Source organism: Trichechus manatus, unplaced genomic scaffold (assembly GCF_000243295.1).
Source record: "Trichechus manatus latirostris isolate Lorelei unplaced genomic scaffold, TriManLat1.0 scaffold00016, whole genome shotgun sequence".
NCBI classification, from domain to species: domain Eukaryota; kingdom Metazoa; phylum Chordata; class Mammalia; order Sirenia; family Trichechidae; genus Trichechus; species Trichechus manatus.
The window spans coordinates 25423876-25443047 of NW_004443952.1; the positions used below are offsets into that span (position 1 = coordinate 25423876).

The 19172-nt window shown below is 40.3% G+C and overlaps 1 protein-coding gene across 3 annotated transcripts in view; it reads left to right on the forward strand.

The window, feature by feature from the left end:
• The first annotated feature begins 11209 nt into the window (after positions 1–11209).
• Positions 11210–19172, forward strand: part of GNE (glucosamine (UDP-N-acetyl)-2-epimerase/N-acetylmannosamine kinase) — a 43469-nt gene continuing 35506 nt past the window's right edge. The window contains exon 1 of one of the 3 annotated variants that reach the window (XM_023727514.1): positions 11210–11310. Coding sequence is in view for 1 of the 3 variants with exons in the window: in XM_023727513.1 (XP_023583281.1) it covers positions 13488–13502 (15 nt within the window). In the remaining 2 variants the exon portion in view is untranslated. Of the gene's footprint in view, positions 11311–12191; positions 12211–13479; positions 13503–19172 lie in introns of those variants that run through there. The other 2 variants (XM_023727515.1, XM_023727513.1) reach the window with 2 other exon arrangements.

The window sequence follows — 19172 nt, forward strand, 5'->3', positions numbered from 1 at the left end:
TTTAAAGTAGAAACTTCAGTCATTTTCTTCCATTAACATCCCTCCAGTCTCACCTCTGCTATCAAATTCTGTCCATTCTCCCTCTACATACTCTTGATTCTGCCCTCTTGCTCTTAATTCCCACTACCACCACCTTAATTCAAGTGCTGAAATATGATTCCTAATTGGTCTCCCTTCTTCTAGTCCTTCCTCTTCTCCCCAAACCATCCTCCACAATTCTAATTAAGCAAATCTGATAACGTCAAACCCCTGATTAAAAACCCTCCCATTTTTAGTGAGGAGAAAGTCTGATCTTAGCATGACACCGTCATACAAAGCCCTTGCTGACCTGACCTTAGTACTCACATCTTAGATACATTTCCAATTACTTTTGGCATCCCCAGAACTACCTTATAACATCACTAAATTTCTTTTTGTTCTTCAACTCACCATGCTCTTTTACACTTGATTCATTATAAAGACTGAGCAGCAATGTTGTACTACTAAGGTCATAAGCCTAGGTTCTAGAGAAGGGTAAATGAGGGAAGTTGAATACAAGTGACTTAAAAAAAAACAAAAAACCAAACCCATTGCTATTGAGTTGATTCCAACTCATAGTGACCCTATAGGACAGAGTAGAACTGCCCCAGAAGGTTTCCAAGGCTGTAAATCTTTACAGAAGACGACTGACACATCTTCCTTCTGTGGAGTGGCTGATGGGTTTGAACTGCCAATCTTCTGGTTAGCAGCTAAGTGCTTAACAACTGCACCTCCAGGGCTCCTTAACTTGGATTAGCCATAGAGCAAAGAATAGAGATGGCAATGAATCTTTGATAAGATATATGATCCCCTTTGACTCAAGGAATATTTATTGACTGTGTTTCTTAAGTAAGGCACTATTCAAGGAACTGTTAGGGAGACATGTATACCTAACAGGGCTAATTTAAAGGAATTTATGATCTGATTAAAGAAATAGGGCATATATAGTGAGGTTACTAATATGATTGATTTTCTCAGGTTCCTTATAAAAAACATCATATGCATTACTTTACAGATAGATAGATACATACACAGATATCAGGCAATTAATAATAAGTATGAAATGGGTAGGCAAGACAAGTGCTACAGAAATTCAGAGAAGGGAAAGATTATTTTGGGATAAAATATTCAGATTAGGTTTCACAACAGAGATAGGATTTAAAGCTTGAGTAGGGTGTAAGTAGCAGATATTAAGGAATAACTTTCTAAATGAGGGGAATGACACAAACAAAGGTAAAGAAGGACATGTTCATGGCAGAAGGATCTGGGTAGGGCAATAATGGTTGGTAAGGACAGGAAGAGATCAGAGAGGACCTTAAATGCTCCACTTGATCACCAAGGCATACTTTATTCTGCAGCAAATGGGGAGCCACTGTAATTTTTCTTAAGCAAAGAAATGGCTTGATAAAAGCAGTCTTTTAAGGAGACTAACCAGGAGATTAACTTCAAGGATGATAGTGGGAGAAGGTCTGCTGACATGCTCCCCAGTGAAACTAGCGAAAAGTATTTTTAAAATAACCATTTAAAGCCTCTGGAAATGGTCCTAAGGACAAACAACAAATGAAGAAACATATATTTAAAAAAAAATTAAGAAAGGCAAGTCTGTGGTATTTGAACAAATACTACACCCTCTCTCCCACTTCCCAGTTCAGTAAGGCAATACTCCAGTCAGATTGCTATACCAAGAACACAGGGCTCCCTCTCCCCACAGCTCCAGCTGAAGGGCTTTCTTCCCTGAAGGAGCAAGACTTCAGAGTTTCTCATCCTGTCCCTAGCTGCCTGTTGCTGAGGCTAAGTCCCAGGCTAGTGTGGTTAAGAGGTGGGGGCTCCCTTCTTCTGCCTAACCCTCACTCATGGAACTGAGGTTCTACATTGAGAGTGATGTACCAAGAATGTGGAACTGAGGCTCTACCTTGGGTATTGTCGACCAAGAATACTGGGGCCCCAATAACCCTTCCTCAAGCTCCTTAGGTGGTAGTTCCACACCAGGGGGGGCAAACTGAAAGGACCTCAGAATATTGCCCTTCCCAACTGAGTGCTTAGCTCCAGATTGGGGGTGTCAGTCAGAGGGAAGTTTGCCATTATCTCCACTCCTAGCTCCAAAGTCCTGGCTCAGAGATTTTTGCTATGGGGAGAAGCAGGCTGTAAAACAGATAGCTCCTAATTTCTTCCCAAAGGAGCTGGCTTTGCTTTCAAAAGAGATTGGAGAAGTTTAAACCTAAGAACCCTCTCAAAAACAATGAAGAACTTGGTGAAGGGAATTGGGAGGATCTAATGAAGATACAGCCTAGAGTGGCTGGTTTGCAGGAGAGAATTGTGGAAAAGACAACTGGGAAAAGTCCTCCTAGAGTTAAAACAAATACCAAACACTGACCTCAGCAATTATTCTGTTGAAGGAGCCATAATCTGATTAGATTATTCAGTAGAAGAATTTATATCCCAAAGCATTGCTGTAAACAGTAGAGCAATCAGCTGGCAATTAATGGAGTTTAACAGCTAGGTGTGGTCAAGGAAAGAAAGGAAGAGAGCCCTACAGATACTACTGTCTTCCCAGGGTGACTGTGGGCCTACCCAAATCTGTGCCTCCCTGAAGAGCAACATCAGAAACTCAACACTGTAAGGGGGGAAATAGACTTTATTAAAATAATTCAGTCATTCACCAAATAAACAAGCAAATAACAATAACAAGATGGAGGGGCAGTGCCCAGAGTTGCTACAATATATTATCTAAAATGACCAGATTCCAGTAAAAAATTCTAGGCATGCAAAGAAACAGAAAGGTTGACCATACACCAGAAAAAAAGTAGGCAATAGAAACAGCCTGTGAAAGCAACCAGATGCCAGATTTAACAGAAAAGGTTTCAAAGTAACCATTATAAATAAATTCACAGGATGAAAGAAAAGCTTCATTAAAGAAGTAAAGGAAGGTATGATAACAATGTTGCATCAAAGAGAAAATATTGATAAAGAGATAGAAAATTTTTTAAAGAACCAAATGGAAATTCTGGAGTTGAAAAGTACAATAACTGAAATGAAAGATTCACTAGAAAGACTCAATAGTAGATTGGAACTGGAAGAAGAAAGAATCAGCAAACTTGAAGACAGAAAATAGGTATTATGCAAGCCAAAGGAAAGACAGAAAAAAGAAAGAAGAAAAATGAACAGAGCCTCAGAGAAATGTGGGACACCATTAAGTGTACCAACATATGTGAAATGGGAGTGCTAGAAGGATAGGACAGTAAGGAGATTAATCAGGCAGTAGTGTGCATGATAGATTGTAGAAGCAAGAGAATGCAGGTAGGAAGAGCAAATAATAGTATAAAAATCTACATCTGAGATGCCATATATTCTTGATTTTAAGTGGTTAAAAGCTCGGCTGCTAACCAAAAAGGCAGCAGTTCTAATCCACCAGTCACTCCTTGGAAACCCTGTGGGGCAGTTCTACTCTGCCCTATAGGGTCACTATTGAGTCAGAATCGACTCGACAGCAATGAGTTTGGTTTTGGTTTATTGACATAACAGATTTTGTAATAAAAAAACCTCTACATTAAATATATACATTGATTATAAATGTTGATTTTAAGTATGTAATATCATGAAAAAATAGACATGCCATAATTAATGAAATAAGATGATAAAGACCTGAACTAATGATCTTTACCTACTTTTCCTACTAGTGGCGATGGTAAGAGTGAGAAGGGAGTAACAGATGCAAGAGACACTTAAAAGAATTTGAAAAGTTGAATGTTAGAAGTCAGAGAAGTGAAGATTAAAATATGACACAATGATTGTGAGTCTAAATGAAAGTAAGAAGTTGGCACCTGTCTTAGGCTGGTTTCTGTACAGAAGCAAAACCAGTGCAGTGTATAAATATATATATAGAGAGAGATTTATATAAAGGAAATGGCTCACGTGGTTGTAGCCTGGAAAGTACGAAGTTCATGGGTCAGGCTGGAGGCTTCTCCTGACTCACATAGCCACAGGTGCTGGTGAATCCAAAATCAGAAGGTCAGACAGCAGGGCTCTAGCTCACAGGCTGTGGAGCCCAGTGAATCCCCAGTAGGTAAGCTGCTAGCTCAAGTCCCAAGAACTGGAGGTCAGATGAACAGGAGCAAGCTACAGCATCCAGAGTGAGCAAAAGCCCGCAAGCTTTGCCAGAAGTCCAAATATATTGGATGCAGACCACACCCCCCAAGGAAACTCCCTTTCAATTGATTGGTTTCTCATAGCAGATCCCATCATGGAAGTGATCACTTTACATAAGATCTCATCATGGAGATGATTACATCATCATAGGACTGCCAACTACATGATAACTGCCAAACCACTGAGAATCATGGCCCAGCCAAGTTGATACACAACCTTAACCATCACAGTACCAGTAAAAGAAGTAGTAGGAAAGTCAAGATGTAAAAAGCAAACTACATTTTATATACTCAGTCTGATGTCAGGAAATATCTAGGGGTCAATTGAAGATATGAGTCTAGAGCTAGAAAGAAAGGTCAGATTGGAGTATATACCCAAGAAATCATCTACACAGAAGTCAAAATGGAAGACTTAAGAGTGGATGGAATTCTGAAAGATCAAGTATGTAGAGGACCAGTGGCAGAGGAGAAATCATAAGAGAGTGCCCACATTTAGGAGCAGGAAGGTTAGGGAAGAAAAACAGAAATTATTTTTAAGAGGTGGAATTAGATTAATACCAAAGTAGTTGCATGAAAGACATAAGAGTGAGGTTTAGGCCTTATGTTCATGCTTGGGCTTTATAGATGCTAATTATGTACATTTGGACGTGTCTTAAACATTTCTACAGGTTTTAAGACGCCCACTTCAGTACTCAAAAAGAATGTCCACTTGAGACCCCACCTTCATCCTCAGCTGCAAGATGACTACCAAATGTGGGCTATTCCTCACCTCCACTCACTGCCATCAATTCAATTCCCACTCATAGCGACCATTATCTTGGCCGGTTCCTCAGCCTGTGTTGGGCAATCATGACATTTTCCCCTAAAGGCTTTTTGCTGGAATTGAGCACTATTGATCTTTCAACCAGATCCTTTAAAGTACCAAAGAAAATACTTCCCACACAACTCTTTTAATGAACAATTTTTTTTCTTTAGATTGTAATTTTGTTGATCCAACTTTTTATAACAGTCAAAGTTAAAGGCAAACTAGTTTTCAACACTTTCCAGTTTTTCTGGAATAGCTGTGCCAGTTAAACTTTCTGAACTTCTATTAGTCAGGGATGACTAAGCACTCTCTGGCTTACCTCATTTCCCCAGAAGACAGATAAGAAATAGAATAATTTATTGGTTTAAAAGATGATACTTTGATAGCCCATAAAGAAACATACATTTTAAAATTCCAATAAAAGACAATGTTTCACACACACATACACACACACGTACATACACACACACAACAAACAAAAAAATCATTGTATTTATTGTCCCTCTCTTTTGTAAGTGGAAAAGCCAATACAGGGAGAGCGCACCACACAGGTGCTCTAAAAAGCTGATTGTCTGACATGATAAACTGATTAATAACCGGGGCTATGAATAGTAATTAAATGGTCCTGAAATATAAAATTCAAAAATTCCAGTTAAGGGTACCTTAATCAGTACTTCCGTATGCATATCTTCGAATCTCATACTCTTGCAAACCTAAAGTTGACTCTAAAAGTTTAAGATGTTACTGAATTATTTTCGGGCAACGTAAACTTAATCCTTACATGCTTTCCTTAAGGGAAAAGAATTGCTTTCCCAGCTATGTAGTGTAGCCTTGTAAGGCTACTCAGAGTGCAAAAAGAGCAATTCTCTCTGTTCTGAGGAGGTGCCCATATGACTTGGTTATGCTATAAACACTGTGACTTATGCAGTGATATCTGGTTTGTAAGGCATGTTTTACCTCTTTATATACTTAAGAGACTGTGGCAATTAAAAGTCTTGCAGCTGAGATATAGAGTGGGGTAAAGGGAAAAGCAAAGGGAAAGATATTAAACAGAAAAGTCCAGCTTAGTATTGGGATGAATTGCTCATTTTCACCCATCTCTTCTTTGATTTCCTCATGATGTTGGCATAAGGTAGGGATGGCAAATGCATGGCATCATCCCTGCCTCCCCTTAATCCTCACCCATACTCCCCCCAAAAACAACATGGCAGACACCACAGTATTCTTTTCCATTGCACTCCTACTCAGCCTGAGTCATTTTCAACACAGCTCTCCAGGCAACTATTACCAATCGGTTGGGGTTGGGGATCGAAATGATGGGCCTGGAGATTATCTCTGTCTTATAGCTTTGTTGTGATGTGACACTAGAAAGAGGTCAGAGCGGCCATGAGCTAAGGAATGGGGGAAGCCTTTAGAAGCTGGAAAAGGCAAGGAAATCAATGCTCCTCTAGAGCCTCCAGAAGAAAAGCAGTCCTCCTGATACATTGAGTTTAGCCCTGCAAGACTTGTATTGTGGTGGCTTGCATGCTGCCGTGATACTGGAAGGTATGCCACTGGTATTTCAAATACCAGCAGGGTCACCCATGGTGGACAGGTTTTAGCTGAGCTTCCAGACTAAGACAGACTAGGAAGAAGGATCTGGCAGTCTACTTCTGAAAAAATTGGCCAGTGAAAACTTTATGAATATCAGCAGAACATTGCCTGATATAGTGCTGGAAGATGAGTCCCTCAGGTTGGAAGGCACTCAAAATACGAGTGGGAAAGAGCTGCCTCCTCAAAGTAGAGTGGACCTTAATGACATGTACGGAGACAAGTTTTTGGGACCTTCATTTGCTGACGTGGCACGACTCAAAATGAGAAGAAACAACTGCAAACATCCATTAATAATAGGAATAATAATTGGAACTAGCAATAATTGGAATTATAACTAATAATAACCTGAATTATTAATAATAATTAATGATCAGAATGTGGAAAGTATGAGTCTAGGGAAATTGGAAATCGTCAACAATCAAATGGAATGCATAAACATCGATATCCTAGGCATTAATGAGCTGAAATGGACTGGTATTGGCCTTTCTGAATCAGACAATCATATGGTCTACTATGCTGGGAATGACAAATTGAAGAGGAATGGTGTTGTATTCATCATCAAAAAGAACATTTCAAAATATAACCTGAAGTACAAGTAAGTGATAGGGTAACATCCATATGCCTACAAGGAAGACCAGTTAATATGACTATTATTCTAATTTACACACCAACCACTAATGCCAAGGATGAAGAAATTGAAGATTTTTACAAGCTTCTGCAGTGTGAAATTGATCAAACATGCAATCAAGAGGCATTGATAATTACTGGTGATTGGAATGTGAAAGTTGGAAACAAAGGAGAAGGATCAGGAGTTGGAAAATATGGCTTTGGGATACAAATGATGCCAGAGATCACATCATAGAATTTTTCAAGACCAACTATTTATTGCAAATACCTTTTTTCAACAACATAAACACTAACTATACATGTGGACCTCGCTGAATGGAATACACAGGAATCAAATTGATTACCTCTGTGGTAAGAGACAATGGAGAAGCTCAATATCAGTCAGAACAAGGCCAGGGGCCGACTGTGGAACAGACCATCAACTGCTCATATGCAAGTTCAAGATGAAGCTAAAGAAAATTAAAACAAGTCCATGAGAGCCAAAATACAACCTTGAGTATAACCCACCTGAATTTAGAGACCATCTCAAGAATAGATTTGACGCATTGAACATTAATGACCAAGCACCAGATTGGTTGTGGGATGACACCAAGGATATCACACATAAAGACAGCAAAAGGTCATTAAAAAGACAAGAAAGAAAGAAAAGACCAAAATGGAGGTCAGAAGAGACTCTGAAACTTGCTCTTGAATGGGGAGCAGCTAAAGCCAATGGAAGAAATGATGAAGCGCTGAACAGAAGATTTCAAAGAGCAGCTTGAAAAGACAAAGTTAAGTATTACAACAGCATGTGCAAAGACCTGGAGTTGGAAAACCAAAAAGGAAAAACACGATCAGCATTTCTCAAGCTGAAAGTACTAAAGAAAAAATTCAAGCCTTGAGTTGCAATACTGAAGGATTCTATGGGCAAAATATTGAATGACGCGGGAAGCATCAAAAGAAGATGGAAAGAATACACAGAGTCACTGTACCAAAAAGAACTGGTTGACGTTCAACCATTTCAGGACGTAGCATATGATCAAGAATCGATGGTACTGAAGGAAGAAGTCCAAGCTCCAATGAAGGCATTGGCGAAAAACAAGGCTCTAGGAATTGACAGAATACCAATTGAGATGTTTCAATAAATGGATGCAGAGCTGGAGGTGCTCACTCGTCTATGCCCAGAAATTTGGAAGACAGCTACCTGGCCAACTGACTGGAAGAGATCCATATTTGTACCCATTCCAAAGAAAGGTGATCCAACAGAATGTAGAAATTATTGAACAATATCATTAATATCACAAGGAAGTAAAATTTTGTGGGAGATCCTTCAAAAATGGTTGCAGCAGTACATTGACAGAGAACTGCCAGAAAGTCAAGCTGGATTCAGAAGATGACGTAGAAGGAGGGATATCGTTGCTGACGTCAGATGGATCTTGGCTGAAAACAGAGAATACCAGAAAGATGTTTACCTGTGCTTTATTGACTATGCAAAGTCATTCGACTGTGTGGATCATAACAAATTATGGATAACATTTCGAAGAATCGGAATTCCAGAACACTTAATTGTGGTCACGAGGAACCTGTACATAGACCAAGAGGCAGTCATTGGAACAGAGCAAGGGGATATTGTGTGGTTTAAAATCAGGAAAGGTGTGCGCTGGGATTGCATTGAACCTCGGGTCCAAAGTACACACTCTGCTCCTGGTGCTTCTTTCTTGGTGGTATGAGGTCCCTCTGTCTCTCTGCTCACTTCTCTCTCTATATCAAGAGATTGCCTCAGGATACAATCCAATCTTGTAGATTGAGTCCTGCCTCACTAACACAACTGCCGCCAATCCTCCCTCATTAACATCATAGAAGCAGGATTTACAAAATATAGGAAAATCACACAATATCGGGTGGGAATCATGGCCTAGCTAAACTGATATACACATATTTTGGGGGACAGAATTCAATCCATGACATCAAGGATTTCATTTTCCTTGGATCCATGGAAGGAGCAGTCAAGAAATCAAATGATGTATTTATTGCATTGGGCAAATCTGCTCCAAAAGCCCTCTTTAAAGTGTTAAAAAGAAAAGATGTCGTGGACTAAGGTATGCCTGACCCAAGGCAGGGTGTTTTCAATCGCCTCATATGCATGCAAAAGCTGGACAATGAATAAGGAAGACCAAAGAAGAACTGATGTCTTTAAATTATGGTGTTGGTGAAGAATATTGAATATACCATGGACTGCCAGAAGAACAAACAAATCTGTCCTGGAAGAAGTACAGAATGCTCCTTAGAAGCAAGGTTGGCGAGACTTCGTCTCAGGTACTTCAGACATGTTATCAGGAGAGACCAGTCCCTGGAGAAGGACATCATGTTTGCTAAAGGAGATGGTCAGTGAAAAAGAGGAAGACCTCAACAAGATGGATTGACACAGTGGCTACAACTATGGGCTCAAGCATGGCAAAGATTGTGAGGATGGCACAGGACCAGGCAGTGTTTCATTCTGTTGTACATAGGGTCTCTATGAGTCAGAACTGACTGGAAGGCACCTAACAACAACAAGACTCATTTTGGACTTCTGACCTCCAGAACTGTAAGATAATAATTTGTTTGTTTTAAGGTATTAAATTTGTGGTAATTTGTTATAGCAGCAATAGAAAAATAATACACTATCCAGAATCTGGTGAGTCTGTGTCCAGACTCATCTATCTTATAGCTTATTTAATAGTTTCATGTGGCTATTCATATGCATCTCAAACATCGTATGTCCCAAATTTAATCTTTTTTTTTTTTTCCTCCCAAACCTGGTCACTGCTCCAGCCTTTCTCATCTCAGTAAATGGCACCACTGTCCACTCAATTACCAAAGACAGAAACCTGGAAGTCTTCCCTAACTCCTTTCTTTTCTCTGTCATTCCCTCATATCTAAGCCATAAGCAAGTTCCATCAATTCTACTTCCAAAATAAATCTTATATCCATCCACTTCAACTGAGTTTCACCGCCACCATTCTTGACACCCATCCAATCCATTCTCCACAAAACAGCCAAAGTAATATTAGGAAAAAAAAAAAATCCAATAGCATTTCTTGCACAAACCTCTTTAATTTGTCGTTTTGTGGCTGATGTGGCCGTTTAGTGGCTCCAAGCTAGCTGCAGGGTGACTGCTGATAAGTGTTTTGGAAACTAGAACTTCATCATTAATTAAAATCATTAAGTGAAAATGTTTGATTGGATTTGAAATCAATTTGCTTTATTGCAAGGAATCTAAACATGCTGTTAAAGATTGTTTAAATAGTTTCGTCTGTGGTAAATTTTTGAATGGTTGTAAAAGTAGTTTCATATTTTGGATCACCAACTCATTCAAAATTTCTTGTCAATGGTGACTCAGGATTTTGAAAAGATCACTAAAAAGTCTTCATCAGAAGCTATGCGAGCCCTTTCCCGCCACTTTTTCTGCGCAGCCGCAATGTTTCTTTCCTGACGTTCCTGGACCCCTGCTTTGCCTGTAGGTCTCTTGCAGCAGGGGCCCAGGCTGAGCTAATTGTATCTCCCTTGCCTTGGTCATCATTTGGCACGTCATCAGATCCTTTAGCCGACATAGTCCTGGAAAGCAAAGGTTAAGTCAAGAGACAGCTCTGGGATTGACTGGCTACACGACTGTATTGACTGAGTCAAGGGCTATGAAATGACTGAGGGAGTGGAAGGTGTAATTAAGTTCCACCTTGGAGACAAGGCCAAAACAACTACCCCGTTAGAAGACTCGAATTTCAGATGAGCTTGTGTCGCCAGCGGAGAATGTTTCGGGGCGGGGACAGAGGCCAGCTCTACTCCAAACCAGCCACTGCCACGACGACAGAACTACCTTCGCCAGCACCGCATCCGGCCTTCTCTAAAAAACGCTGGGACAGGGCTGAGGCCGGAGGGGACGGGCAGCAGCCAATCACGGAATTTCTCTCAGGTGACGTAAGGGCTCGTTCGCTGATTCGGTACTCTGAGTGGGTGTGGAGGTACGAGGAGCGGGGGCCAGGGTCGAACGACGAATCATCGACCTGCGTGGCCGAACTACGGAAGCCAAGGGGTGGCTCGCGCCCGGCCTGCTTTTTGGCGCTCGGTTTGGCTCTGGGCAGCGAAGCGAGGTGGCAGCGTCTGGTGAGGAGTGCCGCGTCAGCCGGGGGCTCGTGGGCGGGCTGGGGGAAAGCATCCTTTCAGCCCCCAGGGCCTCCTCTGGCCCACTGTCTCGAGACAGCTCTCTGGCTGGCGGCTTCGCACTGCCCCGCGTTTCCTGACGCACATCCCCCCACTGGGTGATCCCGATCTCTCGCTGGCCTACACGCTGCTGTCCCTCTTTAGCTTCGTTAAAGGCTCTGCCTTGTGGCCCATGGAGCAGACAGGTTCACTGTGAGCCCCCCCGTGAATAACCGGGAAGTTGGGGTGGAGCGTGTTAGAGGGAGGCCTAACTTGACTCCTTTCTCGCGGTCAGTGCTGTGCTGCTAGGAAACAAGACTGTCAGGAAAGAGTGAATATCCCGTTACAGAGGTGAGCAAGAGAAGCTGTACAGCTACTTGGCAGACAAGTTGCACTGGAGTGTAAAGGGAGGGACTAAAAGATGATCTTGAAGGTCCCCGCCCAACCCTGAGTCTGTATGTCCGTATTCTGAGTCTGGGCTCCCTTGGAAGATTGCTAAGCATTTATCCACCCTCACCCCCCAGCTACGAGCACACTTGTAAGATTGTTAGAACACAAAAAGTATTCTCTGCTCCTCCGCTAGAGAAAGGGAGTACAGTTTAGTAGTACAAATAACTGGTTAGCTGAACTATAGGAGCTCTGGAAGGACACTACCAAATTATATTTCAGGAACAGAGTTCTGAGTTCCAGACCACTTTATCCTTCAGATTCTTACCTTCTTATTCCTGTGTTTCATCTTCTCTGCACCTCTTAACCCCCATGGTTTCTAGTAGGACCAGGCACTCAGGGATGTGTATGGAATGAACAGACACAAGACAAACATTGGATGTGCGGCAGTATCCTGAGTGCTGGAATCATTCCCATGTGGGTTTACTTTTTGGTTCTGTCAATTATTAACTGTGATTTGGGGCAAGTAAATTATTTTCTCTGTACCCCAGTGTCCCTGTCTGTAAAATGGGACTAATAAGAGGGCTGTGCAGGTGAAATGAAATATGCTTGTAAAGCACTTAGCCCATACTTGGCACCTTAGCAGATGTTGACTATTATTATTTGCTCAGTGACTGCTCAAGCCAAGTGTTCATCATTTCAAGTTAATTACCTAAAAAAAAAAAAAAATATATATATATATATATCTTCATCAAGAGGAACTATCTTTTTCCACAGTTGAGTGGAATGTTCTTTATTTTCTTGGGAAGGGTTGATCACCTTTTTGTCAGCGTTCATAGCAGAATGTCTCAAGTTGAGAGAATGCAGGAAGTGGTCTTGAAGAATTGGGCTTCTCAGATAGAGATTGCCAGTGAGTTCAAGATGGAAGCATACTTTTCTTGGGGGTGGGGATATATATACATACACACACGTAGTTTTTGGTCTCTCTCTAGGCCACAATTATGGAACTGAGGAGTGAAATGGAGAAATGGATGCAAATATCCAATTCCTTTCTCTGACCTGAGTTTTAGAGCTTGAGGAGACTATGGACAACACCTGCTTCACAGTGTCCATGTAAAAGATTTCTCTTTATTTTTTTATATTGTGCTTTAGGTGAAAGTTTACAGCTCAAGTTAATTTCTCATTCAAAAATTTATACACATATTGTTTTGTGACGTTTGTTGCACTCCCCACAATGTGACAGCATACTCCCTCTCTCCTCCTCGGGTTCCGTGTGTCCATTCATCTAGTTCCTGTCCCTTCCTGCTTTCTTGTCTTGCTTTTGGACAGGAGTTGCCCATTTGGTCTCATATATTTGATTGAACTAAGAAGCACATTCCTCACATGTGTTATTTTTTGTTTTATAGGCCTGTCTGATCTTTATCTGAAAAGTGGGCTTTGGGAATGCTTTCAGTTCTGGGTTAGCGGAGTGTCGGGGGCCATAGTTTCGGGATTCCAGAAGTCTCTGTCAGACCAGTAAGTCTGGTCTTTTTTTTTTTTTTTAATTGTTGTGCTTTAAGTGAAAGTTTACAATTCAAGTTAGTCTCTCATACAAAAATTTATACATACATTGTTATGTGACCCTAGTTGCTCTCCCTGTACTGTGACAGAACATTCCTCCTTTCCACCCTGGAATTCCCGTGTCCATTCAGCCAGCTCCTGACCCTCTCTGCCTTCTCATCTCACCTCTGGACAGGAGCTGCCCATTTAGTCTCATGTATCTACTTGAGGTAAGAAGCATGCTTTTCACGAGTATCATTTTCTGTCCCATAGTCCAGTCTAATCTTTGTCTGAAGAATTGGCCTCGGGAATGGTTTTAGTTTTGGGCTAATAGAGAGTCCGAGAGCCATGTCTTCTGGGGTCCCTCCAGTCTCAATCAAACCATTAAGTCTGGTCTTTTTATTAGAATTTGAGTTCTGCACCCTACTTTTGTTCTGCTCGGTCAGGGACTCTCTGTTGTGTTCCCTGTCAGGGTGGTCATTGGTGGTAGCCGGCTACCATCTAGTTCTTCTGGTCTCAGGCTGATGAAGTCTCTGGTTTACGTGGCCCTTTCTAAAAGATTTCTTGTTTTTAATTATGAAATATTTCAAATATGTTTTAAAAAAAACAGAAGACACCCTCCCAACCATCAAGATTTAACACATATTAACATGTTGCCATGTTTGCTTCAGATCTCTGCTGTGGTATCATTTTTAAACATAAAAGTTTATTTAGACAGCTAAAGCCCTTTCACCCCCATTTTCCTGTCCCTTCTGTCCCTCTCCAGAGATAACTACTGTCTCGAGTTTGTGTGTATCATTCCTGTAGTATTTATAATTTTAATGTATATCAGTAAACAGCATATAATAATGTTGTTGTTGTTAGGTGCTGTCGAGTTGGTTCCCACTCATAGCGACACTATGTACAACAGAACGAAACACTGCCTGGTCCTGCGCCATCCTCATGATCATGCTTGAGCCCGTTGTTCCAGCCATTGTGTCAAGCCACGTCATTGAGGGTCTTCCTCTTTTTTGCTGACCCTCTACTTTACCAAGCATGATGACTTATCCCTTCTGATAACATGTCCAAAGTGTGTGAGACAAAATCTCACCATCCTCGCTTCTGAGGAGCGTTCTGACTACTTCTTCCAAGACAGATTTGTTTGTTCTTCTGGCAGTCCATGGTATATTCAGTATGCTTTGCCAACACCATAATTCAAAGGTGTCAGTTCTTCTTCCGTCTTCCTTATTCATTGTCCAGCTTTTGCATACATATAAGGCGATTGAAAACACCGTGGCTTGGGTCAGGTGCACCTTAGTCCTTAAAGTGACAGCTTTGCTTTTTAACACATTAAAGAAGTCTTTTGCAGCAGATTTGCCCAGTGCAGTACCTCTTTTGATTTCTTGACTGCTGCTTCTATGGGTGTTGATTGTGGATCCAAGTAAAATGAAATCCTTGACAATGTCAATATTTTCTCTGTTTATCGTGATGTTGCTTATTGGTCCAGTTGTGAGGATTTTTGTTTTCTTTATGTTGAGGTGTAATCCATACTGAAGGCTGTAGTCTTTTTATCTTCATCAGTAAGTGCTTCAAGTCCTGTTTGCTTTCAGCAAGCAAGGTTGTTTCATCTGCATAATGCAGGTTGTTAATGAGCCTTCCTCCAATCCTGATACTCTGTTCTTCTTCATATAATCCAACTTCTCAGATTATTTGTCAGCATACAGATTGAGTAAGTATGGTGAAAGGATACAACCCTGAAGCACACCTTCCCTGACTTAAAACCACACAGTATCCCCTTGCTGTGTTTGAACAACTGCCTCTTGATCTATGTACAGGTTTCTCATGAGCACAATTAAGTGTTCTGGAATTCCCATTCTTCACAGTGTTATCCATACACAGTCGAATGCCTTTGCATAGTCACTAAAACACAGATAAACATGTTTCTGGTATTCTCTGCTTTCAGCCAAAATCCATCTGACATCAGCAATGATATCCCTGGTTCCATGTCATCTTCTGAATCTGGCTTGACTTTCTGGCAGTTCTCTGTCAATGTACTGCTGCAACCATTTTTGAATGGTCTTCAGCAAAATTTTACGTGCGTGTGATATTAATGATATTGTTCAATAATTTCCACATTTGGTTGGATCACCTTTCTTTGGAATAGGCATAAATATGGATCTCTTCCAGTTGGTTGGCCAGGTAGCTGTCTTCCACATTTCTTGGCATAGACGAGTGAGCATTTTCCAGCACTACATATGTTGAAACATCTCAGTTGGTATTCTGTCAATTCCTGGAGCCTTGTTTTTCACCAGTGTCTTCAGTGCAGCTTGGACTTCATCCTTCAGCACCATCGGTTCTTGATTATATGCTACTTCCTGAAATGGTTGAATGTCGACCAGTTCTTTTTGGTATAGTGACTGTGTATTCCCTCCATCTTCTTTTGTTGCTTCCTGGGTCATTCAGTATTTTGCCCAGAGAATCCTTCACTATTGCAACTTGAGGCTTGAATTTTTTCTGCAGTTCTTTCAGCTTGAGGAATGCTGCGCATGTTCTTCCCTTTTGGTCTTCTAACTCCAGGTCTTTGCACATGTCATTATAATACTTTACTTTGTCTTCTCGAGCCACCCTTTGAAATTTTCTGTTCAGCTCTTTTACTTCATTATTTCTTCCATTTGCTTTAGCTACTCTACGTTCAAGAGTAGCTTTCAGAGTCTCTTCTGACATCCGTTTTGGTCTTTTCTTTTTTTCCTGTCTTTTTAATGACCTTTTGCTTTCTTCATGTATGATGTCCTTGATGTCATTCCACAAATTGTCTGGTCTTCTGTCATTGGCGTTCAATGCATGAAATCTGTTCCTGAGATGGTCTCTAAATTCAGGTGAGATATATTCAGGGTTGTACTTTAGCTTGCATGGACTTGTTCTAATTTCCTTCAGCTTCAGCTTGAACTTGCATATGAGCAATTGATGGTCTGTTCTGCAGTCGGCCCCTGGCCTTGTTCTGACTGATGATATTGAGCTTTTCCATCGTCTCTTTCCACAGATGTAGTCAATGTGATTCCTGTGTATTCTGTCTGGTGAGGTCCATGTATATAGTCGCCATTTATGTTGTTGAAAAAATGTATTTGCAACGGAGAAGTCATTGGTCTTTCAGAATTCTGTCGTGCGATTTCTGGCATCGTTTCTATCACCAAGGCCATATTTTCCAACTACGGATCCTTGTTCTTTTTTTCCAACTTTCACATTTCTGATCACCAGTAATTATCAGTGCATCCTGATTTCATGTTACATCAATTTCAGACTGCAGAAGTTGGTAAAAATCTTCACTTTCTTCATCTTTGGCCTTAGTGGTTGGTGCGTAAATGTGAGTTAAAAGTCACATTAACTTGTCTTCCTTGTAGGTGTATAGATATTATTCTATCACTAACAGCATTGTACTTCAGGATAGATCTTGAAATGTTCTTTTTGACCTTAAATTTGTCATTCGCAGCAGAGTAGACTATATGATTTTCTGATTCAGAATGGCCAATACCAGTCCATTTCAGCTCACTAATGCCTAGGATATCAATATTTATGCATTCCATTTCATTTTTGATATTTCCAGTTTTCCTGGATTCATATTTCATACATTCCACATTCCTATTATTAATGGATGTTTGCAGCTGTTTCTTCTCATTTTGAGTCGTGCCACATCAGCAAATGAAGGTTCTGAAAGCTTGACTCCATCCACTTCATTAAGGTCGACTCTACTTTGAGGAGGCACCTCTTTCCCAGTCATCTCTTGAGTGCCTTCCAGCCTAAGGGGCTCGTCATCCAGCACTGTATCAGACAGTGTTTCACCGCTATTCATAAGGTTTCCACTGGCTAATTTTTTTCAGAAGTAGACCGCCAGGTCCTTCTTCCTAGTCTGTCTTAGTCTGGAAGCTGTGCTGAAACCTGTCCACCGTGGGTGACCCTGCTGGTATTTGAATACCAGTGGCATAGCTTCCAGCATGACAGCAACACACAAGCCCCCACAGTACGACAAACTGACAATGTTTTGCATCTTTTAAAAAATTTACAAAAATAGTTCTCTATTGTATTTAATTTTTTAGACTTCTGTTTTCCCTTAATGTATGTTTTTGATAGTTAGCAGTATTGACAAATATAATCCATTCATTTTAATTGCAATTTTAATTCTAGTTGCAGGATTCCACTGTGTAAATAAACTAGTTTTGTCTTGCTTATTTTACATTGAACTTTATGCAACTTACATTCTCCTATTGCCGTTTAAGCCCATTTTATCACACATTATCCATTTACTACTGGTGATGGCAATTCTGGTCACAGTTCTCAGTCTAAAACTGTATTTTTGGGCATGATATCTGATCCAGAACAAATAAATAATGTATACTGGGCAGAGAAAAATTTTATTAATTTTATTTCTGATTCTTCTGTTTGAGAGAGTAAACTTGTTAAAATCTGTTGTGTACCTTAGTGTAATGTACTAGATTGTAAATTCCTAAAAATCAGGGACTAGGTCTTTCTCAGCTCCATGTCTCTTAGTTTTCTTTACAGTGTTCTGAACAGAGTAGATATTCAATAAATGTTTGTGACGTTGAATATTTTTGCTTTCAAAGCTCTTATAACCCTTCATATGTATGAAAAGTTGATGACCAGCAAGCTTCAAAACTGGACTTTTAGGTTCTCAGTACATTTAAACTCCCGTTTTACCATTTAGTTCAAGATAAACAAATAAAAGCATTTTAAAAAGCAAGGTGTACAGCAATAGTTTGTAGAATATGTTACCAATTGCATAATATATATTATGTGTATTTATATATGCTTAGTATAATCTGTGGAAGTATATGTAAAAAAAAAGTAGAACTGTTAGCTTCCAGGGAGAAGATATATATTGCTAGGGAACACAGATGAGAAGATTTTGCTGTATAGTCTCTGTGATTTTTCAATTTTAAACCTGTTTAAACCTGAGTAGATGTGAATGTACTATCTAATTTTAAAAAAAATAGTTAAATTAAAATTATTTTTTAAAATAGTCCTCCTCTTTAAAGGCATTTTACCATGATTTGCTTTTTTTTTTTTTTAAGCAATAAATTCCTCCCTCCACCCAGCTCCAGGTAACCACTAATAAACTTTGGTCTGTATGCATTTGCCTATTCTAGATATTTCATATGAGTGAGAGAATACAGTATTTGTCCTTTGGTGTCTGGCTTATTTCACTTAGCATGATGTTTTCAAGGTTTATCCATGTAGTAGCATGTATCAGAATTTCATTTCTCTTTATGGCTAAATAGTATTTCATCGTATGTATATACCACATTTTGTTTATCCTTTCATCTGTTGATCAAAAAAAAACCCATTGCCATCCAGTCAATTCCAATTCATAGTGACCCTGTAGGACAGAGTAGAACTGCTCCATAGGGTTTCCAAGGAGAGCTGGTCGATTCAAACTGCCGATCTTTTGGTTAGCAGCTGAGATCTTAACCACTGCGCAACCAGGGCTCCGAAATATCTTCATACAGGCTCATTAATAAGAATTTCATTGGGAAGAAGCCCTGAATAAGTAAAGCACTACGGAAGAAGAAGAATAAAGTAGGAGAACTCACACTACCTGACCTCAGAACCTTCTCTACAGCTATGGTAGTCAAAACAGCCTGGTACTGGTACAATGACAAGATACATTGACCAGTGGAACAGAATTGAGAGCCCGAATATAAATCCATCCATCTACGGTCACCTGATCTTCGACAAGGGCCCAAAGTCCACCAAATGGGGAAAAGACAGTGTTTTGAACAAATGGTGCTGGCAAAACTGGATGTCCATCTGCAAAAAAATGAAACAGGACCCAAACCTCACACCATATACAAAAACTAATTCAAAATGGATCAAAGACCTAAATATAAAGCCAAAAACTATAAAGTTCA